The sequence below is a fragment of the Rhododendron vialii genome, chromosome 6a (assembly GCF_030253575.1).
Source record: "Rhododendron vialii isolate Sample 1 chromosome 6a, ASM3025357v1".
NCBI lineage: Eukaryota > Viridiplantae > Streptophyta > Magnoliopsida > Ericales > Ericaceae > Rhododendron > Rhododendron vialii.
In genome coordinates, this window is record NC_080562.1 from 24,197,985 (window position 1) to 24,224,189 (window position 26,205).

The window sequence follows — 26,205 nt, forward strand, 5'->3', positions numbered from 1 at the left end:
AAGTGATTCAATGGTGGGTTGAGTTTTTGATAGCGATTTTTTTTTTATACGAAAATTTATGTTCTCTCTTCAAAGCTCCCTCAATGCATTTCTTACCATGTTAATAATTACCGATTTCATATTTTCATCAATTTAATGTAAGGCTTGAACTCATACATCATGCAAACTCGAACTCATGCATCAGTACTCTATTCAGTTATATGTGAGTGCTTCACATCATAAGATAGATCCTCATGATTAATTGAAACAAAATCAACTGACAAGAGCAAGAGCCTTACAGTATGAACACCGCACTAATGCTCAGAGAGAGAGAGAGAGAGGAATCACTAGCGTTTTAGTTTGAAATCACTGATACATAGATGAAGAAAAACTGAATGACGGTTTGTTGGAAACAAGACTCCCGACCCAACATATTTAATCTTCTGCTTCCTCATCTGTCACAAATTTGCCGGTACCAGGATTCAATGCGGCAAAGAAGAAGAAGGCAACATTGAACAGCAAAAGGGGTTCTAGTTCACTGATGGGAACCCCGGTCTCAATGTTTAGCTGTGCCAGAGCTCCTTTCCCTGTGATGATTTCTCCAATTAAGGAGAAAGCTATACCCAGCTGAGCCAATCGCCCCACGAATAGCTCATTTGACTTTGTGAATCCAAAGAGCGGACCTAAAACAAGAAACAATTTCGAAAGAAAAAAAGTAGGCAGACACACAAGAAACAATGTTAGGGTATCCCATAAATGCAACTAGCATATGTGCTTACGTTAAGAAGTTGAACAAAATTTTCTAGCCTGTAAAATGTTTAATTGTGAGACTTTAGCCTCAATATAGGTACTCTTCAGTTTATTTCAGAATATCTTAACATCATGGGATTGGACATGATTTACAGAACGGAAAATGGTACCCTACGAGCCAATACTCATACAAAACGAGATTTCAGTCCCCTGTATGAAGTATAGACCGTTCGGAATCATTTTTCCTTTTTGTTAATGTTTTTTCAGTCCGTGGTTGGAAGGCACAGAAAACTCGTTTGTTTTCAGATTTTCTTTTTCCTGAAAATAACCCACGTTACAGGAAACACTGAAATGATATTTGTGGATTTTCGAGGAGTACTTTAATGCAAAAAACTGCAAACAATCAGTGTTCGCATAAATTTTCTTTGTGTTTTGTGTACGAACATGAAAACCAAAAGACGAAGGAAAATGTAAAAACTGAAAACAAAGAAAACAAAACGATCTGGTAGTGCAATTTTAATTGTTTTACCTCCTTCTTTAAGACCTAATACCGATCTGATTCCTTTTCCCGGAGGAATAACAGCCTTGTCAATCCCAGTAAGAGGGTCATCGACAAACTTGCCTCTATCGCCCAAAGCTCCAATGGCTCCGAGAAGGGTGAAAAGGATGAAGAAAAGAAGAAGAGGCTCAGCTTCATAAATGGGAATTCCAGTCTCCAGATTCAATTGTGCTAGAATCCCTTTTCCAGTTATAGCTTCTCCCAACAGAGATGCCTAAAAATTTGGTAACCATTAATCCAACTAGGATGTGATGCTATGAACTACACTATGCTTGGACTCTTAGCCAATGCACTCGGAGAGTACAGTGACATTGTTTATAGTATAGAGCAGTTTTGAGGCGAATTTATGGTATTCCGTTTGGAAATTACTTAACTTTGCTTGAATATGGTCTATGACTATGAGGCACCGAAATCTCTAGAAATCGAAGTATTGCAGTGTCGGGACATGGAGACACGTATGGTGGCGTATCCCATAATTTAATTTAAATTTTTTACGAGGACACGGCTGGGGACACGAAGGGACACAGCTGGGGACACAGCAGGGCCAAATTGTAATTTTAAAAAAATTTGGGGGCTAAATTGTAATTTTAAAAAAATTGGGGTCAAACTAAATTTTAAAAAAAATTGGGGGCTAAATTATAATTTTAAAAAAATTGGAGTCAAACTATAATTTTAAAAAAATGGGGTCAAATTGTAATTTTTTTTAAATTTTTGGGTGTCAAACTAAAATTATTTATTTATTTATATAAATAAATATATACGTGGTGTGTCCCCTGCGTGTCTGTATCTCCATTTTTTTAGAATTCTCGTGTCCCCGTGTCCATATCCGTGTCAGTATTTGTGTCCGTGCACCATAGAATATGGCAAATGCATCCCAATTGTGCTCTTCTAACCGATGTCGTCCATGGACACAACACAACACCCTCTGGACACGTGTCAGACAAATCTAAATATGCATTCAAAATTTTTTTTCTTCATTTTTGTTTACTCAAACATGTTATTGATGCTCTAGACACTCTATGGACACGGTGGCATTTGTGATACACGTCGAGAACATATTACAAAAATGATACTCACTCAACAATCCAAACACAACAACTTACAGAACCTCTCACATGCATGTGGGCTCCACACACACACTACTATGTGTGGGCTCCACATATATGTAAAAGGTTGTGTAAGTTGTGTTTGGATTGTTGTATGAGTAACATCTTTAACATATTAAGTGGTTAGATTGCAGTTTCTAAAAGTTGACCACGGTCAAAACTCATATCATATTAGTACTATTTGAGTTTTTGGCTTTTATATGAATTCATTAAGATACAACTATGATACTAACCCATTCTATATTTGACTTGTCCCTAACGTATTCGTGTCTTAATTTTTTTTTTTAACTTTTTAGAGAAAAGATGTGCTCGCATAACCAAGCCGTGACGTGATGGTATCCGTACTTGGTTGCTCATCACCATTGAATGAATCGCAAAGAACCACAACAGTATAACAGGAGTAGAAATAACAAGTTTTGAAGGAGAGGTAGCTAGAATACTCACAGCGAAGCCAATCATGGCCACACGACCCACAAAAAGCTCATTTGCCTTGGTAAAACCAATCCCTCCGGAGGTGCCAAAAATACCATCTTCAACCTTTGGCTTTACTGGGGTAACCTAATGAAGAAGAAGAGAAAAAAGCACCAGCTTAGAAGAAAATAAAAAGGGGGAGGGGGGAAATAAACTTTAACAAGAAGGAAACAACGAAATTACTGAATTAACCTTCTTGGCAGGGGCAGCTTTGGTTTTTGATTTGAACAAAGCATTGATCCTAAATGCAGAGGATGAGGAAGAAAAAGAAGAAGGAGGAGTTGGAAATTGGGAGAATGAGAATTGAGAGTAGGGTTTGGCCCCAAGTCTCAAGGGTTGCCTCTTCAAATCCAGTCCATGACTAGAAACACCAGAAGTGAGCAACATGGTCTGAGCCATATATGGCCTAGTTTGAAACTCTGCAAGTGAGATTGTTTATTGTTTCTGGGGGAGAAGTAAAAGAGTTGCTAGCAGCTAGTGTATTGTTTGTTTTTGTTGAATTCCTAGCTAAGTGGTTACTAGTTAATGCTTTTTGCTTTAAGAAGGAAGAGCGGGATTGTGTGGACATGGGAAAACAAGAAGGTGGATAGGGGTGTGAGGCGTTGATGGGCAAATAGACTGACCACGTCTCTTCCCAGTGTACTTCATGCCTTGGTGATAATGTTATGTGCCCATAGGCCGACATGTAAATACATACAAGTGGCAGTGCCACAAATATTGCAGGGGAAACTGATAAACGAAGTAGGTAAGGTAGCAACATTCTGTGTGTGGAGAAATTTCAGAGTGCCGGGTGGGTACCACGTGGTGCCCGCTCGGCGCATCTGGGTAGATCATTTCGGTTTTGAACGGTCTGGATTTTGAGAGAGATAAAGGAGAGAGAGTGGTAGGGTGGAAGAAGAGAAAGGGTTTCAATCTGGACCGTCCAACACACTTTTGGACGGCTCGAATGAACTAGGCACAGTCACATGGTACCCACCCGGTACTGAAAAATTTCTCTATGTTGCAGATAAACGAATTAGGCATTATTACTCTTCTTGTTGCTTAGGGCAAGAACAACAGCTAGGTAAATTTTTGGACCAATTTACCTATCCAAAAGTCACTTCTTAGCTACGTGGACACAATACTACACAGTCTCTCTATTTTGTATAAACTCCACGAAAATTCTATTTTGTAACTTATGAAAAATGAATTCAAACATTAATTATGCTATTTTATGTATACGGTGCCCAATGTAAACCGGACAAACAATATTTTTAGTTAAAATACATATAGATGTTCAATGAAGATCATTAGTATTTTCTTGTATCAATGTCTCAAGCCTACAAAATGATCTGTTCAGATTATCTAGTTATGAGAGTGGTGCATGTTTAAAAATAACTTTCCACTCAAAACACTTGAAGAGATGTATATATGCTTGCAAAAAAGCTTTAAAACGGGGTGATTTAGCATTTTAATTAAGCCAGAAAGTTTTTTTGTCCTTATTAAAAAAATTTCGTATTTGTTAATTTTTTGAGGATTATTGCGTATTCATGACAAGACAAATCTAAAAAGTAAAAAATTACGATTAAAACCCTTTTTTAATAAAGACAAAAATAAGCTAATTTTTTCATCTTTATTAAAAAAAATTGGATTTTTATCGTAATTTTTTACTTTTTAGATTCCTCTCATCATGAAGAAGCAATAATCCTCAAAAAATCGACGAAAAACTAACAAATGCGATTTTTCTTTTTGAAAAAGGACAAATAAACTTTCTAGCTTAATTAAAATGCAAAACAATGTACCTCACCCCAACTGAAGAGGTACTGTGGCAAAGTTACCAATCATGTAAAATACCGCTGGTTCCACCTAAGGCTCCTGGAGCATGGGTTTTGAACTTTTGAGCTTTTCCTGGCTATTTTGACTAAAAATGCATTTTCCTTTTTGGAACCTATGGAAAATGAGGGAAAAGAAAGGAAAATAAAGAATTATCCCTAATGATTGTTTGGTTTCTATTTGAAGGAAAGGGAATAAAATAGGAAGGAAAGGAAAGAAGGCTCTGGAAAGGGAAATGGTTGAGGAAAATGGGAGAGAAAACCCACCACACAATTTTTAGGAAAAGATAGTCAAAGAATTTCCTTTTCTTTCCATTTTTCCTCTTGAAGTCAAACAAGAGGAATTTATTTTCCTCGTAATTTCTTTTCATTTTCTTTCTACAACCAAACAAGAGAAAAGAATTCACTTTCTTCACATTTTTCCTCTCTTTTATTTTTCTTTCCTTTCCTTTCTTTTCCACAAGTTTCAAACATAGCCCTAGTCTTTTGCGCTTGCTCTTATGACCTCTTTAATGCGTTTGATATTTATCTACTTTATGCAAAATTCTTTTAAATTTAAATAATTTTTAAATATTTCTTTAAGAACTATTAGAATCGATCTTTTGGACCGATCAAATTCTTATTATGCTAAACTCTTTTCCTTCTCTCTCTAATCTTTTCTCTTTTCAGTACATTCGCCGATTGTGCTGATCAAGCTTTTATAAACAAACTAGGAGACTAGACTCACAACTAGAAAATAAGCTTTTGCCGGTGTTTAAGTTTTGGCGACGTTTTCTTGAGGTGTTGAGGTCACAGGTGCTGTCTTTTTTCATTTCCCGGCATTTTTTGAAGCGCCTTCAAACCTTTAACACGGTTAGTCTAAACGTCAGAGTTCCGTTTGCTGACATCATTTAGTGTCGCTTTCCCCAAAAACGCCAACTTCTCCTCTGTTTTTTTAAATAAAAAAAGAAAAATCACGCCATTGTGTGAAAAATGAATCTGTTTTCTCTGTTTGCATCCAACCAAACAAAGAAAAAAATCACCAGCATTTTTTATGGGTACCATTACACAAAATCATAAATTCATATCCTAAGCTGCCTAATATGTACTCACTGGAAATACTACTATTCTCACAGTGACTAGTCTAAGGTCACCCAGATAAAAGTTTGAACAAAGCAAATAAGGCCGAAACGTCCTAGTTCAACCAAATGACATGGATTTGATTCAAACACATGCCTTGTCACGCCCTCGATTTTCAATATAAATATAAATAAATTTCATAAATAAAACCTCACAATAAACCATACGATACCCCAAAAGAGTTTAACATTTTCATTTCCATAATTGTACTTCCACATCGAAGAGTTTTCAAAAGATTACACCGTTGGCTCCGATGCTCAAATTAACATAAGTACAAAGTATCGAAAGAGGGTTAAGAGTTATGGGTTTACAATATTCCGTAGTCAAAGAAATGTAATGAAGTTACAAATACATCTTCCAAAAGAGATTTACAAAGATGACTAAGTAACTTCTCAAAGGTTAGCTTTCAAAAGGTATTTTCCGCATCCAAGCACTCCAAGCATGCATGATATTGTCCTGGGTTTGCACCTAAAAATAATAATAGGTTTGAGCTAAACTAGCCCAGTAAGAAATTCTACACAAACATTATATGCAAATGAAATGCTAGGATGATCTCAAGGTAGGTAAAAGAACAAGGACCATAGGATAATCAACAATCTTGGCTCAATAATCTCCATTCATCAACTTAATGAATGCCATACAACTCAAACTAGAACCCTTTCCATCTTTCATGTGTCCAACGTCTCTTGTCATAAGTGTCATGCGCCAAAACTCCTACTGGGCCAGTTAAGGGATCCCGATACCCCCTACTAGGCACCTTACTCATCGATAGGTCCTGAATGGAACCAATACGAGCTTTTGCTCCTACCGGGCCAATTAAGGGATCCTGATACCCCCTGCCAGACACCCACCCGTCAATGGGTCCTGAATGTTCTCGTTGTGTCAATAAGTGTTCAACCGTCTCATACTGTCGTAATGTGTTATTCCAATTCAATCGTGGTTCATGAGATATTCAAAGTAAAATTTTACCGAACAAGGGCAAGAGATGCAAGGATACTCTACGAACTCAACGAGTACACGATTAGTCATGTTATGAGGTGATTTGGAAGTGTTTAGAACGAGTTAGAAGTGATCGGGAGTCAAAACGATAAAGTTTACAATAAATGCAGCAAAACTGTCCTTAAGCAATTGGTATCGATACCAGTCAAAATGGTATCGATACCAGAGTGCCCAAACACATTCCATACGCAATGGAATCGATACCATGCAAAATGGTATCGATACTAGATCAGTTCGAACAGATTTTTCTGCAGATTTCAAGGGTTCAACAGCAACAGCAACAACAACAACAACCATAGGCATGATTCAAGGCAAGAAAACACTTCTTTTTACATATATTGAAAGGTAAAATCCATACCTCGAGGTCGAAGAACGATTTCCAAGAGAGAGAGATCGAGCCCTAACTTCCAAAGTCCACACCGAGCAAAATACACCTCACCGAGCTCAATCCAACGAGGTACGAGCTCCAATACGCGTAGAGATGAAGAATTGGAGGTTGTTTTGTGTGGGTTTTGAGTTGTTTGGGTGGAATTTTGAGAGAGTGCAAGAGAGATGGAGAGAGACGGAGAGATAGGGAGAGACATGAGGGAGATGAGAAGGGTTTTTTGTGTAAATCTCTCACACCCTCCTATATATACACTCAAATATACAAATCACACTAATACCCATACTTTTTGATTTCTTGCACATCAAACCCTCAAACAAATTTTCCATAGAATATCATCAATTATCCTTCATGAAACGATTAAACTTTATTAAACGAAATTAGGGGTCTCTACATGCCTCCTACCAACAATAGAACAAGAGGTAAATTAGAAAGGGAATCCAATAAAAACATATACTGCCAATCTAAGCACAAATGTAAACTAACATGTTACATAAGAATTAGAATAAAATTGCGATTCATTATACCTTTCCCATCTTTTAGTACACAACTACCCTATGATCACCACCACCACCTTATTTCCACAAAGAACCATCACTACCACCATTGTCAGAGCCTGATACGGCATCTCGATGATGAAGGAGAACCGAGAGAAATGAAAAAGAAGGAAAAAACAAAACTCTTCGATCTGAGATTGAGAGAGAAAACCCCCACTGGAAAGAAGGCATGAAAACACCCATCGAAAGAAAAACCATGAATTTACCCGAGCTATTTTCCTAGTGGTCAAAAGTGGCCACAACTTAACCAGGGTTACTTTGATACAATCTGAAATACCCTATATAGACCACGAAAAATGAATAAGTCACATAGTATTTGAAAACAACACACATACACATGAAAATAATTGTTGGGGCATAATGAGTTGATTTATTTTGTCTTTGAAATTCGAATAATATTCATTGTCATTAAATAGTAGATCCAAAAGATCAAATTACAAAGATCAGGACATCAAGAACAGGAAAACAAAGTCTCGAAAATAAACACTGAAATCTCCAATAATAACACTGGATTGTGATAAGAATACGCACGACAATAACAAAAGCAGCTTGCCTAAGAAACGATGACTTCCATGAGTCGATAAGGGAGGTTGCCATTGTAGGTCTTTGCTTTTCTTGTTAGAGAATGAGTTGTAAGCCTTATAGAATGCGCTGCACATCTTTCATTCTATAGTAATGTTATGTCAGCTCTCAACACTATGTAACATAGATTGTGCACAACATAAGTAGGATAGTAATAAAAGCTATAAAGTGATTGAAAGCTAATTCTTGCCCGGTATGGAGCCATCATCAAGTATAGGTATAGTAGTTCTGCATGAGACTAGAACAGACAATGGGTTGTTTGATAGATGTTGGGTGCCGCTTTTCCTTGTCCGAGAATATATATCCATCTGCTTTAAGTGGGTGCAAGCTAGTTTAATCTAATCTATGTTAGAGATTTTCAAAATAAAAGAGTCGTCGTTTTTGGTTTTGTAAAATTCCTTGTTTCCTTAGAATGCTTGTTTTCCTCTTTGTGAGCTTTGTCCCACATTGGTTAGCTGAGAGATGTTGGAGTGGTATATATTAGGAAACATTCCTAATATAAGTAACTAATGATCTAGTGTGGTGCAGCCCTTTGGTGCTTCGCACCATACCAGCAGAGCCGGTACACACTCACACACGCACGCGCACGCGCGCGCGCGGCGTGGGCAGTGTGGCGTGGGCTGTGGTGCATTGTGGCGCTTTAGCGGCGCACTTTGCACTTAGCGCTAGGCGCCTTATTGGCGCCATTTCTTATTGCGAGTTGGCAGTAAGGTGACGCTGACGTGGATGACACGTGTCACACGCGTGGCAAGTGAGTCACACGGAGCGGTTCCGATCGGGTGCAACTCGAGCCTACGGGTGCGTTGGTTCGTAGAGTTGCGATCTTAGCCGTCGGCTGCGAATGGTCTCGATCCAACGGATTGAATCAAATCCGACTGGGTGTGACTGATCGATCTAGGCCGTAGGATCCGATCCAACGGTCAGATTAGATCGGGTGCATACCCATTCTCAATGGGTGCGTAGTGGCCTATAAATAAACCACTACTTAGCAGAATCTAGTGCTGATAATTACACACATAATCCGAATTTCTCCCATATCTCTCTCTATATTTTCTAGCATTCATTCTGCGTTCTGTTTTGCTACAAAAAATAGAACACAGTGGTTCTTGGTTCCTATATTCGTTCAAGCAGATATTCTGTCCGTTTCGTTAGTGCAAACGAAAACGGAAAGAACTTCAAGTTCGGGCTTCGATTTATCTTGAAGGCAGGTTTGCTGTAACCCTTTGCATACCGGTATTGGTGGGGGCAAATACTGTCTTTAGGAAAGCGACATAGTCGTGACTCGAAGTGTATTTCAGCATTTGTGGAGGTTTCGCCAACAGTTCAAAATTGCAGCAGCCAATTTTTCCAACAATCTAAAGACAGTATTTGGCGATGGCGATGTCTCTACAGAAGATGACACAAGACTTTCTGAAATTGGAGCGGTTTGAAGGTGGGAATTTCAGGCGTTGGCAGAAGAAGATGCACTTCTTGCTAACGACCCTGAAAGTGGTGTATGTTCTGACTACTCCGAGTCCGGAGATACCGGAAAATCCAGATGATGAAACTATGGAGCAGGCCCGTGAAAGGGGCAAGTGGGAGAATGATGACTACATCTGTAGAGGACACATCCTCAATGCACTGTCAGATGCATTGTTCGATGTCTATCAGAATTCAATGACAGCAAAGGAACTTTGGGATGCACTCAATGATAAGTATCTTTCTGATGACGCTACAAGTAAGAAATTTCTTGTTAGTCAGTTTATGAATTATCGCATGGTTGATACAAAGCCGGTCATTGATCAGTTGCATGAGATTCAGTATATCCTCAGTCAGTTTAAGGTTAAGAACATGCATATGGATGAATCTATTGTTGTTTCCTCTGTTATTGACAAACTGCCTGCATCTTGGAAAGATTACAAAAAGGAACTCAAACACAAGACCGAGGAATATACCCTTGATCAGTTGGCCCAACACCTTCGGGTGGAAGAAGAGACAAGGCGTCAGAAGCGTAAGGATAATTCTACTTCTAAAATACATGTGGTGGAAGAAAGTTCCAACAAGAAACGCAAGAACAGGGACGGTGATAAGTCTTCTGGTAAGTGGAAGAAGCAGAAGCGGGATCCTACCGACACTGGTTGCTGGCATTGCGGCAAACCTAGGCATCTTAAGAAAGATTGCAAAATCCTGAAAAGGAAGAACTCTGGTGGAAATCCAGGAGCATCTGGGGCAAAGAATTCTAAATTCATTGCTGTTGTTTCCGAGGCGAATATCCTCGATGATGCTGGAAGTTGGTGGGTTGATTCTGGTGCGACAAAGCATGTCTGCAATGACAAGAGGCTCTTTACTGAGTATAGTCCAGTTGCAGATGGTACCGTTCTGTTCATGGGAAATGCGTCAACTGCATCAGTTAAGGGAAAAGGCAAAGTGGACTTGGAGTTCACTTCTGGCAAGACACTGACTCTTACTGATGTGTATCATGTACCGGAAGTTAGGAAGAATCTCGTGTCTGCAAGTCTACTTAATAAGTATGGTTTTAAAGTAGTGTTTGAGTCGGGCAAAATTGTTGTGTCCAAGGGTGGTGTGTTTGTTGGCAAAGGCTATGTAACCGAGGGGATGTTTATGCTTAATATTAATAACACAGTTGTTTCTGCTTATATGCTTGATTCTTTATCTTTATGGCATACTCGTTTAGGACATATCAGTACAAGGAAAATGGATTGCATGATTAAATCTGAACTAATTCCTAAATCTGATAATGATATGGTTGATAAATGCAAGATTTGTTTGGAATCAAAGATAACCAGATTGTCATTTCCTAAAATTGAGCGGACTTCTTCATTACTTGAATTGATTCATAGTGATGTATGTGATTTTCATAGCACTCCAACTAGAGGCGGAAAACTTTATATGGCAACATTCATAGATGATTATTCGAAATTTTGCTATGTCTATTTGCTTCATTCTAAAGATGAAGTACTTGATAAATTTGTTGCATATAAGACTGAAGTTGAAAATCAATGTGGTTTGAAGATAAAACGTCTTAGGTCTGACAGGGGTGGTGAATATCACTTCCCTGATTATTGTGAATCAGTAGGGATAATTCATGAAGTAACTGCACCTTATACACCACAATAGAATGGAGTGGCCGAAAGGAAGAATAGAACTTTATGTGAGATGGTAGTTGCTATGCTAAGCAATGCAGGATTAAGTAAAGGTTTGTGGGGCGAAGCCATACTTACCGCTGCTTATATCCTAAATAGAGTACCTCTCAAAAAGTCTAACATTACTCCATATGAACTCTGGTCAAAAAGGAAACCAAACTTGAGTTATTTTAAGACTTGGGGGTGTAGGGCAATTGTGAGATTGCCTAGACCTAAAAGGAAGAAACTGGGTCCAAAAGGAATCGAGTGTGTATTCCTTGGATATGCTTTGCACAGTAAAGCATATAGGTTTCTAGTGGCCGAGCCTAATGATGTTGTGTCCATCAACACCATCATTGAATCTCGAGATGCAGTGTTCTATGAAAACAGATTTGACAGAATTCCAAGGTTAAAATCTAGTAAAGATTTGGAATCTAATAAAGATTCGGAAGAGTTTCCTTTGATGTCCGAAGAGGACAACGAGCCTTTAGAGGTTCCAGTTGAAAGAAATGAACCTGAGGAACAAGTTGAATTGAGAAGGAGCAAACGAGTTCGAACAGAGAAAACGTTTGGTCCTGATTTCATAGTTTATCTAGTTGAAGGCACTAGAGAGACTTCATGTGCTCACAATGTATTTTCACTTCACGTTGAAAATGATCCTTTGACATTTAAGGAAGCAATGAAATCGCAAGACGTGGCTTTCTGGAAAGAGGCTATCCAAGATGAGATGGACTCTATCATGGGTAATAATACATGGGTTCTGGCGGATTTACCACCTGGTTCTAAGCCAATTGCTTGTAAATGGATTTTCAAGAAGAAAATGAAAATTGATGGAACTATTGATAAGTTCAAGGCCAGACTTGTAGCCAAAGGCTTTACCCAGAAAGAAGGTATTGATTACTTTGATACCTACGCCTCGGTTGCTAGAATCTCAACAATTAGAGTTTTAATTGCTCTTGCTTCTATATACAAGTTTGAGATACACTAAATGGATGTCAAGACTGCATTCCTTAATGGTGAATTAGATGAGGAAATCTATATGAAGCAACCAGAGGGGTTTGTTGTGCAAGGTTATGAGCACAAAGTTTGCAAGCTTATAAAGTCTCTTTACGGACTTAAGCAAGCACCTAAGCAATGGCACGAGAAGTTTGACAAAGTGGTTGTGTCAAATGGTTTTACAATACACCAATCTGACAAGTGCGTGTATAGTAAATTTAATGGCAAACGAGGAGTCATTATCTGTTTGTACGTAGATGATATGCTTATTTTTGGTACAGACCAAGAGAGCATTCAGAGTACAAAAGATTTTCTTTCTGCTAACTTTAGTATGAAAGATATGGGTGTTGCTGATGTAATATTGGGTATAAGAATTAAAAGAAGTGGTGGTCACTTGATTCTATCCCAGGAACATTACATTGAGAAGATTTTAAAGAAGTTTAATCACTTTGAAAGCAAACCGGTGTCTACTCCGTATGACTCTCAATCGCCATTGGATCTTAATGAGGGGAGAGCTGTGTCACAACTAGAGTATTCTAGAGTGATTGACAGCTTGATGTATGCCATGACAAGTACAAGACCGGACATTGCATATGCGGTGGGGAGACTTAGTAGGTATACTAATAATCCTGGGCATGTACATTGGAATGCAGTATATAGAGTACTGCGGTACCTCAAAGGGACTATAGATTATGGAATAGTCTATAGTGGTTATCCTTCGGTTCTAGAAGGATACACTGATGCTAGTTGGATTACTGAGCAGAATGATCACTCGTCAACGAGTGGTTGGGTGTTTACACTTGGTGGAGGGTCAATCTCCTGGGGATCTAAGAAGCAAACGTTGATAACAGACTCGACCATGGCAGCCGAGTTTGTAGCATTAGCTTCTGGTAGTAAGGAGGCAGAATGGCTGAGAAATCTGTTGCTGGAAATTCCAGTGTGGCCTAAGCCTATGCCACCTGTATCGCTGCATTGTGATAGTCAAGCTACGTTGTCGCGAGCGTATAACCAAGTGTATAATGGAAAGTCCAGGCATATTGGACTAAGGCATAGCTATGTGAGACAATTGATTGTTGATGGGGTGATAACCATTGATTTTGTTAAGTCAAGTCAAAACTTGGCGGATCCTTTTACGAAAGGCCTTGCAAGGGATTTGGTGTTGAAAACATCAAGGGGAATGGGACTTTTGCCCAATTAGCTTAATCACTCCTGGTGGAAACTCAACTCAACCGGTTGATACTTTCAATCTCTTGAGTTCAATGAGAAACTACACCATATGTCGTGATTGGAAACACTTTAAAGCTATTTTACAAATTCCAAGGTAAAGTGTTTTGTACCTATAATGTGAAATACAAAGGAGGTTGAACTACTTAGTTCTTAATAGATTGTTTTGTGCTAATGTTATAGGAGCACGGATAGCGATCTACCTATATGAATGTGGAGGTGGTGCCGCTTCCTATAGGTCACAAGGGCTAGACCTTAGAGCGTTCATGAAATCAAGATAAAAGACCCAAGGCCAGTTCACGGGTCAACCGATTGGGATATCTGCATTATTTGGAGGATTATGTGTGAGACACGTCCGGTTGGTCGACAGAGGACAACTAGTTCAAAGACACGTCTATTATGCTGCCCTGACCAGCTTTGATATGTTTTCACTAAGTGAATAGTTGAAGTCGCAAGACACTATTTATGTATGCATAAACCTTGTAATAAGAACCAAGAATATTTCATCTGTATTTCGAAAATGGTGGGGGATTGTTAGAGATTTTCAAAATAAAAGAGTCGTCGTTTTTGGTTTTGTAAAATTCCTTGTTTCCTTAGAATGCTTATTTTCCTCTTTGTGAGCTTTGTCCCACATTGGTTAGCTGAGAGATGTTGGAGTGGTATATATTAGGAAACATTCCTAATATAAGTAACTAATGATCTAGTGTGGTGCAGCCCTTTGGTGCTTCGCACCATACCGGCAGAGCCGGTACACACTCACACACGCACGCGCGCGCGCGGCGTGGGCAGTGTGGCGTGGGCTGTGGTGCATTGTGGCGCTTTAGCGGCACACTTTGCACTTAGCACGTCAGCGCTAGGCGCCTTATTGGCGCCATTTCTTATTGCGAGTTAGCAGTAAGGTGACGCTGACGTGGATGACACGTGTCACACGCGTGGCAAGTGAGTCACACGGAGCAGTTCCGATCGGGTGCAACTCGAGCCTACGGGTGCGTTGGTTCGTAGAGTTGCGATCTTAGCCGTCGGCTGCGAATGGGCTCGATCCAACGGATTGGATCAAATCCGATTGGGTGTGAGTGAAACAGCACACCGTTCGGTGTGACTGGGTGTGACTGATCGATCTAGGCCGTAGGATCCGATCCAACGGTCAGATTAGATCGGGTGCATACCCATTCTCAATGGGTGCGTAGTGGCCTATAAATAGACCACTACTTAGCAGAATCCAGTGCTGATAATTACACACATAATCCGAATTTCTCCCACATCTCTCTCTATATTTTCTAGCATTCATTCTGCGTTCTGTTTTGCTGCAGAAAATAGAACACAGTGGTTCTCGGTTCCTATATTCGTTCAAGCAGATATTCTGTCCGTTTCGTTAGTGCAAACGAAAACGGAAAGAACTTCAAGTTCGGGCTTCGATTTATCTTGAAGGCAGGTTTGCTGTAACCCTTTGCATACCGGTATTGGTGGGGGCAAATACTGTCTTTAGGAAAGCGACATAGTCGTGACTCGAAGTGTATTTCAGCATTTGTGGAGGTTTCGCCAACAGTTCAAAATTGCAGCAGCCAATTTTTCCAACAATCTATAGTTGTCTACCCATGCTTGCTATGAGTTAGTGAAGATCAGCATCACATATGAGAGGAAATAGATAAGCTTTTTAGGGACGAGAGGGTGTGCCAACTGGTAATTCTTTTCAACATCTCTCCATTAGGTAGGATTTTATTGGCCCAAACACTCTATTTGTTGAGGAGAAACTAATCTAATTTGGAGTTGTTGATGTTTATACCGGTCGATTCCTCAAGAAAGGGGGTATTTGTTGAGAGAAACTAATCTAATTCGGAGTTGTTGATGTTTATACCGGTCGATTCCTCAAGAAAGGGGGTCTCTGGCCTTGGATCCAAGGTATTAGGGAAGTCTACTTCGCCCATGCTGGGGTAATATTTGGGAATTAAGACAAGACGCAGATAGCATGCACGTACCTTCTTTTGGATGAAATTCCATATTGTAGCTAGAACACGTTCCTCCTTTAGATTTGGTATTACTGTGTCTTTACTATCCCCATTCAATACGGATGTGGGGTCATCACTAAAGCAACCGCTTAAGGCACCACCGAAATGCAAACTTATAACAAAAAAGATTATACTGTAATCACTAAAAATCGTAAAAATGCTAGAACCACACACACATTTGCACAAACAATTGCACACACAATCACAATGAGAGTGGATCCCTTGTAAAATTATGGGAAAGAGTAATTTGTTTTTGGAGGTCGACAATACGAGTAGGGTACAACATCAAGGGAGTCCATTGAAATTTGAAAACACCAGATACAAATACAAGTGTATGAGTATGACCTAGGGTTGTACAACACATAGAAATTGAGAACTGTTCCAGTATAAATAAACAGGATCTCTTTCATCATCAATGGGCGGGAATTAGAACTGCCTAATTTTGAAAAACATTAATGGGCATTAAAAAAGTTCAAAATACAAAAAGCTGAAAAAGTGGAGTACTGGAGTATTAAAAGTCCCACTCTTATCATTTTCAATGCTTCCCATTAACCATCACATGCTCTCCAGCTCCTTTCGATGGGAAAAATATATGAAAATAAACAAATTTCTAAATAAAAACCCTTCTCATCCTGCACAGCAGGATTTCCAAATCCTACTTGTGGGGTTGTTACCTGCAATTTGAGCTGACATTCCACAGATCTTAGCAGACTTGGTTTCTATATCTTTTTTTTTTTTTCTTTTTAGTGGTTGGAATCGGAACTTGTTTTCACATTTATTACAGGGTTTCCCTTCTGAATCTCTGATCTCTGTGTGATGGTTTTGGTCTCCAGTCAAAGGTATAATGATTTCTGCCATTTGGGTTTGTTTCTTTCCCACTGTATCTCTCGTTACTTCTAATCTTTTTCACAGATATAATGCATATAGTATCTGTTATCTATGTTCTTCTCACCATGTTGAATGTGCAAGAAGGTTCGGCCTGATAACTTTGACGGGTATATGGCTTTGGATCTTTTTGCATTTGGTTTTGGTTTTCAGTGATCTTCAATTCAAGGTCCTTTGTTTTGTGGACGTTCCACTGTTATATAGGTCATTACTTTGGTGTTTTGGGTATATGTAAGGGTTTGGGAAGATTTGGTTCGTTATAATCAGATGGGAATGTCCCCATTATTTCGGTTCCAGTGAAGTTTTAGTGGGTGCTTCTGATTTCGTCTGGGGTATTCTATATTAATTGGAGCTAGTAAATCCCCTTCGTCAACTGTACATGTATCTGGCTTTCTTTTAATTTTTCCTCTCAATTTATCACTGTTCATTTTTTGGTATTGGATTTTAAGAAAAGCTGTGAATATCATAAGCTAAGTAAACCTTATTGTCGAATTCCTAAGATAAATAATGACATTTGTGCTTTCGTAGGGTTTATTTTCCAGTTCCATTCCTAGTATGAAGCTCATTGCAGAACACGACTGGTTTAGGATATCTATTTTTGGCGCTTCTATGATTTTAGCTTCAGAACAGCTTCATTGTTGGTTTGAGTATTTTTTTTTCTTTTGAATAATGATCTTCCTTTCTGTGCAGATGAACTCCTAATGTGATATTGGGAGTTTGATGTTACATAACACTGACATGGAAAAAAGAAAATGGTTGTGGAAGAGGAAGTCTTCTGAGAAAAGTCCTGGAGAAACAGAAAGTTCAGAATCAGTATCTTCGCACTCTGATGACCAGGTTCGTTAATGATCTGTTATCTACAACATTACTAAATGAGTACGAATTTTGGCCTTTAGAGTGCTTGACTTATTGAAACCTTGGGCTCCAACTTCACGTTGGTGTGAATTGCCCAAATCTGCCTTTTTAGAATTCATTTTATCTTTGTTCCTGTAGTTGGAGAACACTTTGCTAAATTATTAACTGTTCACTCACCCAAAAGCTTTTAGAGAGGGGTACTTTATTTATTGTCGTCAACATACCCCCTCATGTGTTGCCAACCTTGGGCTACTTAATCATGTTCTTTTTTCCTTGGGCTTTAAGCTTTTCAAGGAATTTCAGCTACTTTTAATCATAGCAAGTATCTGTTGCAAACACAGGAGAAAGATCCTTTAGATAAATGCCAAGTTGCTGTTTTACAAGAAAATTCAATGGTTGAAATGGAACAATTTTTTAACAGGAAAAACTGTTTGGTTCTTTTTTTTCAGCATTGGGTGGAGAATAATTGGAAACTTTCTTTCCCATCATCAATTTAGGTAGAGATTGATTACTTGTTTGGGGGTGCAAATTCAAGTGCTCTATCAAATTGTAGCTATTTGGTTAGCGAAAAAAAGTTTCATCGCCACTTGTCACTATTGAATTTATTTATTTGGTGTTATATTTTTCTTTTTAAAGCCAAACGATGTTGATTTAGATTTGTGCTTGACGGGTCTGGGGATATGGAGCTTAAAAATATGTCCATTAAGAAGTAATCTTGCCATTAGCCGATATCGTTGTTGCATCATTTTACATCTAATTTTCACAATGGTGTCTTAGGAGCAGGGATGGAAAAAATCTCATAGACTAAAGTTGAATGCTTCCTTTTATTGCTTCTTTGAATTTAGGTTTAGCATTTTGAGTTAGGCTGCTGCTGTCCTAGTGGGTCGTCTTTGATTGCATTACGCATTTCAGTCACTCAACTATATCCGTCTCATGCTTTTGATAATGGACTTGTCAGATTCAATCCCTTTCAAATGATATGCTCAAGGATATTTTTTTGGGCAAAGTCTATTTTCACCCCCTGTGGTTATCGCCATGTGCGGATACCCCCCTCATGGTTCAAAACTGACCACATAACTTACCTGTGGTTTTGAAAATGTGCGGATATACCCCATGCCGTCATGTTTTCCATCCATATTAACGGAGGTGTATCTCACACGCCTCTAGAATGTAATCTGAGTCGTTCATAATGTATTAAATAAAGAATAGAGTAGACGTCACCTTGTTTGGTTCAACTCTCATATCATCTCATTTTTCTCTCTACACATTTCTCAATACATTTTCTCTCTATCTCTCTCCACTCATTACATCAAAAATAACTTTCAAAAATTTGAACCAAACAAGGTGATATCTCTGTTAAAAATCATTTCGATCAAGTATCAATAACCCAATGATCTAATTTTAGTAAATTCAAATTTGAAATTTTAATTTCATAACAAAATCGATTCGACCATGAGCTTTTCATTTATTTATTGACTTGAATTTTGGCATAGATGTAGTACTCGTCAAAATTTACAGTATCAACGGTTTGGATTCAATTTTTAGTATAGGGGATGTTGTGGTTAGATTTAAAAAAGAAGAAGAATCAAGGGACATGATGAGGGTATTCGGTCTTTTAATGTTGTGTTTGTTAATATGGATGGAAAACATGACGGCAGGGGGTATATCTGCACATTTTAAAAAACACAGGTAGGTTATGTGGTCAGTTTTAAACCATGAGGAGTGTATCCGCACAAGATAACCACAGGAAGTCAAAATGGACTTTGCCCTATTTTTTTCCCTTCCTCCTTAACCCTATTTGTCAAGATGGAGGGTTCTAATTTGGAGGCCTATCGGAGATTACCTTTATTGGTTTCCAGAGAGTTCACAATTAAGACGAACTGCTCTCCTTACCTCTTTGGCCATTCTGTGTAGTGACCATTAAGTTATGGAGCATATACTTTTTGGACCATGCTTCCTATAGGATGGTTAGTGTGGTCTCTCTACGCTGTTCTTGCAACGAAATTTTATCGTGTAAAGTGCTGAGTGAAGTGCATAGGGACATCGATAAACAGAATGGTTGCACACAGTGCAGCTGTAGTCTAGCCAATACTAAGAGAAGTTCTTACTTCCTCCTATAAAGCCATGGGTAGATTGGTATATCTTTAAGTACACCATCAGTGCATCGCCCATCAATGAAGATAGAAGGCACCTATGAAGCACCATCGGTGAGATTGCTCAACTCTTGCGAGCAATTGCTGCTGCTGCAACTCCCTTGCACCAACCTCAACTAGTCCCACACAGACCATGGGACCGTAGCCAATGGTTAAATGAGTTCAGAGACGCCCCCCTGCGTTTAATGGCGAACCAAACCCAGCTGTTGCAGAGGCCTGGCTGGAACAAATTAAGAAAATCCTCAAGACACTCGATGTGCAAAATGATGGGGATAAGATGGCGCTGTCAACCTATCAGCTCCAAGGAGAGGCAAACTACTGGTGGAAAATGATAGAAACCTGCTCCATTTTTTTTTTCTATCCTGCATCATATGAAAATCTCCTGGATTCACAATACATGTCATGCATGTTAGTCACCTAGCTTGCAACTTATTGATGTTTTTCTTACAAAGGAGACAGTATTCAAATCAGGCTTACATTTGCTAAGGAAATTATTTGGGCGACACTGTTTCTTAACAGAGGAGAGTCATTTGATTATAGTTGGCCAATATTCTCTAAGGAAATTTATTTTAGAAGAAGACATTATGTTTTCTTTTGTGCTGAAAATATTAGTAATTAATTCAGTTTGCCAGTCCATGTAATAAATATCACCCCCAAGCACATCCATGTGCCAAACAATATTGCAGATGTTTCCCAAGGTCGTTTTCATGCATCCTTTTCCCCTATCTCTAGCTGTTGCTTAAATCGGGTTAATATATTTGAGTTAAGCAAAGCAACTCTGTATCTAAAATGTTTCCAAGGGCCTCTTTGCAGAACCCCAAAGAGACATCAGGTTTGATAAAACCTCGTTACCTCTGGCATGAGTCTTCACAATATTGTTTTCAGTTATTTTTCATTGAGGCAGAGCTTCATTAGTATGTGGGAGCATAGAGCTCCATATATAAACAGCGTCGCTCATGGAGTGGCTCGTATTTAGTTTGTGACAAGCTGATTTCTATTTGTTGATTTTGCGAAGGGGCCAAGCTTCACCTTCAGTTTTGAGCTAATTAATAAGCAATGCTTGAACACAAACCAGCTCAGCTCGTCATATTCTTCCGCCATTGGAGTATATTGACACTGTTGCGACATGCACATATATGAACCTACAAAATCTGACTTGATAGTGCATATAGATTAGCTTTTTTAGCATTAGATCTATGTATTAGCTTTCTTCTTCGGCTTGAATTCTTCAAATTTTGAGGAAAATGTTCCCCTCTGGGACGTTGGAACTTTTCAATCGTTGTGTTTTGACTCAAGTATTTGGGCTATTTTTCGTCTTACTGATATTGTTCCAAAACACCCTTAAAACAAAGGTAGTTAAACTTTGAATACACATGCCTTGAGCTATTCCAGGGTCAACTATGGCTCGGCTGATTTGCAGCCCAATAGTTCCAAAGGTGTGATGCTCAATATAATGACTTGCACTGTTGTCGCTTCAATTTTTTTCTGTTCATGTTTATCATTCCCTCATGTAATCACTTAATTGTTGAAACAGGAGCCACTAAATGCATCACCCAATCATAATTCGCACTCACCAGAAGTCATATCAAAACCTGCAGTCACTGGTAAAGAAATCAATGACAGTCTCAAGGTCTTGACAGAGAAACTATCAGCTGCTCTTGCAAATGTTAGTGCCAAAGAAGACTTGGTTAAGCAGCATGCCAAGGTGGCTGAAGAAGCTGTAGCAGGTATATAGTCATACTTATGGTAAATTCCTTGAAATATCCGTTGACAGAACACCTCCCTCTGCGAATTAGGACTATTTCAGTCTTTATAGCATTGCTTATGGGATAACTTCATAATGCACTCATTTTACAAAGTAACAAAGGGGTGTCATAGAATCCCGTGTTTGTGGATAAATTTGACGTGAAGCTGGATAGGTTTCCCTAATTTTTTTTTCAGTTGGACTTCCTCCTTGCTTTGTTCTTCCTCTCTTGGACCAGATTTTTATTTTTTTTCATTGCCTTCCTCTCTTTTTTCACTCCAAATATCAGGGTGGGAAAAGGCAGAAAACGAGGTGGCAGTTTTAAAACAGCAACTTGAGTCCGAAGTTCAGCAAAATTCAGTCCTCGAAGATCGCGTGAGCCATCTTGATAGAGCTCTCAAGGAATGTGTTAGGCAGCTTAGGCAAGGAAAAGAGGAGCAGAAGCAAAAGATTCATGAAGCTGTGTTGGGAAAAACCCGTGAATGGGAAACCACAAAAATCGCTCTCCAAAATCAGATTTTCCAATTCCAGACCCAATTAGAAGCTGCCAAATGCCAATCTCCACCTTCCATTGATCCTGATCTACACATGAAGATCGAATATTTGGAGAAAGAGAACTCAGCTCTCACGTGTGAGATTATTTCTCGATCCGAGGAATTGGAAATCAGGACGATTGAGAGAGACTTGAGTGCCGAAGCAGCAGAAACTGCTAGCAAGCAGCATTTGGAAAGTATTAAGAAGGTGGCAAAGCTTGAGGCTGAGTGCAGAAGGCTTCAAGCGGTGGCTAAAGGGAAATCCTCTTTGGGTAACGATCAAAAATCTCTTTCTGCTTCCTCAATTTGTGTAGAGTCTCTGACAGATAGTCAGTCGGATAGTGGGGAAAGGCTAAATGGGTTAGAAATTGGGAATTCATGGGCATCAGCTCTAATTACTGAGCTTGATCAATTTAAGAACGAGAAAAATATTGTCAGAAAAAGTATTTCGAGTCCTCTTGATATCGAAATAATGGATGATTTTCTGGAAATGGAGCGACTTGCTTCACTACCTGAGGCCAATTCTGAGGCCCATTGCCCTGACTCAGTTTCTGATACCCATCAAATTATTACTGAAGAAAGCCCCCTTATAGCTGAACTTGAAGTAATGAGTAACCGTGTTGGTGAATTGGAGGAGAAGTTAATGCAAATAGAAGTCGAGAAAGCAGAACTGGAGAAAAGTTTAAGTGAATGCCAAGGTTCTTTGGAGGCATCTCAGGGGCAGTTTAAGGAAGCTGAAATGAGGTTGGAGGAGTTGCAGAAGGAACTAACTGTGGTGAACGAGTCAAAGGAACTGCTTGAGTTTCAGCTAATTGGTATGGATGTGGAGGCAAGGACTATGATTTCAAAGGTTGAGTCGCTTAAAGAAGAGGTTGAAAAGGAGCGGAGTTTGGCAGTAGAAACAGCTGTAAAGTGCCGAGAATTAGTGGATGAGTTAACAAGGAAATCTCAAGAAATTGAAATCCAGCAGATTGCTATTTCAAATAGCAAACCTAAAGTAACCCAGGTCAGTTGGCTTTTTCTGCTTTAGTGTCTTGTCTCTTGCAATACATATATAAATATTTTTTGTCGTAGTTTTTAAGCATGTGAACAGTTGATGCAGAGGACTATACCTGCTTTAAACCAAACAAACCAAAACTAGGCATCACATCTCATTCGGCTACATGAATTCTTTTCTATTGTTGAGTTTGTCCCACATCGGTTAATTATTTCCTCCTAAAACTAGTATATGAGCTTGTGTGGCCTCTCCACTCATTGTCAATTGGCTTTGAGTTAGATGCTTTCACATGGTATTAGAGTTAGGATTTCGGAGAATTTGTTTCCCCTTGGTTGTGTCATGAGGGGTTGTTTGTTGTGATTCGTTTTATGGATCGTTTGTTTACCTCTCCACGTGCAAGTCGGGGGTCAGATGTGCGGGAAAGAGTTAGAATTTGTCCCACATTGATTAATTATCTCCTCCTAAAACTAGTATATGAGCCTGGGTGGCTTCTCCACTCATTACCAAATGACTTAGATGCTTTCACATCTACCATCCCCAATATGGCAAGAGCTATATCCTCAATTAATATTAGCAAAAATCACATTCCTTGATGCCATTTTGGTTGGCCATTTTTTCATTTCGATATCCAAATTGTTTATCCATTTTGCCCTTTTCTCTTGAAATGAATGGCATTTTTTGAAAGCTCAAGTTTGGAAAGTGCAATGATTAGATTAATTTTCTAAAATGGACAAACAATTGGGACGAAGTGAATATTATTTTGTAACATTACATGGAATGTCTATTTAGGAATTCCTTTTCCTCTACCATTTCCATTTTAGAGTGATTTTATCCTTCATTTTTAAGATTGCATCTACCAGTCTACATTGTTTGCTGGACATGACCAAGTCATTATTTTGAGTGTTTGCAGTAACTTTAGGGCTGCCGGTTCAATTTCCTGGTGCCCCCAAAACTGTGACCATTGTGTTTGCCAAGTTTCTGCACCAAAACACTTTTTAAAATCTGGTAACGAAAAGCATCAAATTTGATGCTTTAGGATTCTTGTTTCTGGAATCAACTTCGTAAAATGTAAAATGTTTTGACAAGCACACTCTTATTCGTTCTCTCTCAGCTTATTCTCTGTTAGTTCTACTCCTACCATTTCACAAATGGTTTGAATTCTACCATCATTGTCTGCTCTTCTTCTACTTATTATCAATTGCTGCTACCCTTACTATTTCACAAAGGGTATTGAATTCTATTTTATGTCTTATTACCACTGACAGAATGTTTGTTTCCGTATTCGTATATATCAAAATCTCGTCTACTGCAGGATGACCTCGATGGAGCAGCAGGGAAACTTGCAGAGTGCCAAAAAACGATAGCATCTCTGGGGAGGCAGCTCCAATCTCTTGCAACACTGGAAGATTTCCTTACGGACACTGCCAATCTACCAGGCTTCTCTGGAGGAGGATCTTCGGTTAACGGAGCCAGTGAGCTATGGAAGTTGCATTCTAATGACACTTTTACACCTAAGAGTGACTCAAATCCTTCGAAAATGGCTTTGGAGAACTCCGGTCCTTCAGTCAATGGTAATGGTGAAACATCATCGGTTTCTTCATCATCGTCAACTTTGTCGTCGGTGTCGTTAAATCATGTCAGCTCTGCTAAGAGCCAAAACGGTTTCGGAAAGTTGTTCTCGCGAAGTAAGAGTGGAATTAAACTTGAAAACCACAAAGCATAGGCAATTGAGGATATTAGCAGAAACAGAGAAAAGGAATTCCACGGATTCTTGTGTTGTATAATTGATTGAAGCCGATTAAATGCTGCTTAATTGGAAAGGAAAATGCTAGGGACAAAGAAAGCTTTTCTTGAAAGTATTTCAAAAAAAGCAACTAGTGATTGAGATTCATTTTGATATGTGTGACCCAGTCATAAAGTGATTTTTAATCACGGATTGCTTTTTTCAAGGTACTTTTGAAGTAAATTTTCTTTATTTCTAGGATTTCTCAATGGAATTCGACTAGAGTATTTGGTGGGTTTTGACCCAAAAATTATAGTAGGACCAAACATCGTTGGTTCAAGTGGGTTTGATACTCGCTGCTAAGGAGTTAAATGCTTTGTTTGAATTGTTTTTTGAAAAAAAATTCTCAACTTCAAAAACACTTATTACCTGTATTTCAAATTATTATTTACCTCTATCTTCAATTATTATTCTCATTTTTTCTCTTTATTTCTCTTTAATTATTACTCTCATTTTTTTCTCTACTCAGGACCCTATAAAATTTCTCAAAAACTCATTCAAACACAGCACAAACCGATAAATAACGAACAAATTTCATTGAGCGATAAATGAGAAATTGTCTATCAAAGTGGATGGTTGAATGCATAGAATAAAATCCACAATTAATTAATACCCTCATGGAGACGTCGTCATTATGCTTTTACTCACTAACTTTTCAAAATGAAATTTACTTTTAGGGGCAAAATGAAAAATATATCAACTTTTACTCACTAACTTTACAAAATGGACAGTTATTAAGGGACAGTCTAAAATGGAATATTGAACTTTAAAAAGGGGATGGAGGGAGTAGCTGTATTAGTTTTTGGGGAAATTATAGTTACCCCCCTCTAACTATGCCTCGCATACACTTACCCCCTTCTAACTTTGTTTTTTGGCATTTAACCTCCTCAAACTAACGGAAATTCAAACGGTCATAACTTCAAACGGTCATAACTTCTTCATCCAAAATCGAAAATATGCAAATTATATATCGATTTCGAGGTCTTGAAGTCAGCTTTCTAATGACACCAAAATCACATCACGATTCAAAGCACACAGAAAGTTATGATCAAAAGAGTAAGGGCTGGTAGACAGAAAGATCATTTTAATAGAACTCATTGCTATCTATTGATTTGTAAAAAAAAATTGATTTTTTTAACGAAGCAAATGCATCTTTTTGAAGGCCTAGTTTTGCGCGCCGGATACTTTTTTAGGGACAGAGGGAGTATTACTTTCAAAGGCTCCTCTGGCTATAAAATGGGTGTTTTTGCCTAGTCTCAACGCACCAACAAGAGCTTCTCCTTCTTCTGCAATACTTCTTCATTTTAAGGGAGAGTACAATCACAAGTTCGTTCGACGGACAATCAAAGGCGGTGCTCCTGCGGCTGAGTGAGACCGAGTCAACCCGAAAAGATAAACACCGATACAACCTCTAGCACTGGTGAGGTGGTGAATTCGTGTTAAGGGCACCTTATGGAACATGGGCCTCGGTTTGCTTCTCTGTTCTTTTAGAGTTTATATTTTGTCAACTTATACACTATAATTTATGTTCATATTTTTCAATTTTAGAAATCAATAAATTGTGTATTTTTGTTTTTCGCATTGTTTTT

At 38.7% G+C, this 26,205-nt stretch overlaps 3 protein-coding genes across 6 annotated transcripts in view; 2 read left to right on the top strand and 1 right to left on the bottom strand.

The window, feature by feature from the left end:
• Nucleotides 1-26,205, top strand: part of LOC131329104 (chlorophyllide a oxygenase, chloroplastic) — a 47,290-nt gene that overhangs the window by 12,525 nt on the left and 8,560 nt on the right. The window lies entirely within an intron of this gene.
• LOC131329106 (photosystem II 22 kDa protein, chloroplastic) lies at nucleotides 217-3,564 on the bottom strand. The gene is made up of 4 exons (XM_058362184.1): nucleotides 3,058-3,564; nucleotides 2,839-2,952; nucleotides 1,259-1,502; nucleotides 217-662 (listed from the first exon to the last, which is right to left on the bottom strand). Exons 1-4 carry the CDS (start codon nucleotides 3,262-3,264, stop codon nucleotides 415-417), a joined length of 813 nt encoding a protein of 270 aa, XP_058218167.1. The 5' UTR covers nucleotides 3,265-3,564; the 3' UTR covers nucleotides 217-414.
• Nucleotides 16,111-24,805, top strand: LOC131329103 (filament-like plant protein). Of its 4 annotated transcripts, none has more exons than XM_058362180.1 (5): nucleotides 16,111-16,505; nucleotides 17,242-17,388; nucleotides 21,094-21,286; nucleotides 21,593-22,842; nucleotides 24,146-24,805. In XM_058362180.1, the coding sequence occupies exons 2-5, from the start codon at nucleotides 17,272-17,274 to the stop codon at nucleotides 24,554-24,556; spliced, it is 1,971 nt and encodes a 656-aa protein (XP_058218163.1). In that variant the 5' UTR covers nucleotides 16,111-16,505; nucleotides 17,242-17,271; the 3' UTR covers nucleotides 24,557-24,805. The 4 variants fall into 4 exon arrangements, with proteins under 4 accessions (XP_058218163.1, XP_058218161.1, XP_058218164.1 ...); XM_058362178.1 differs by having other exon boundaries at nucleotides 16,112-16,528; XM_058362181.1 differs by lacking the exon at nucleotides 16,111-16,505 and adding an exon at nucleotides 16,547-16,661.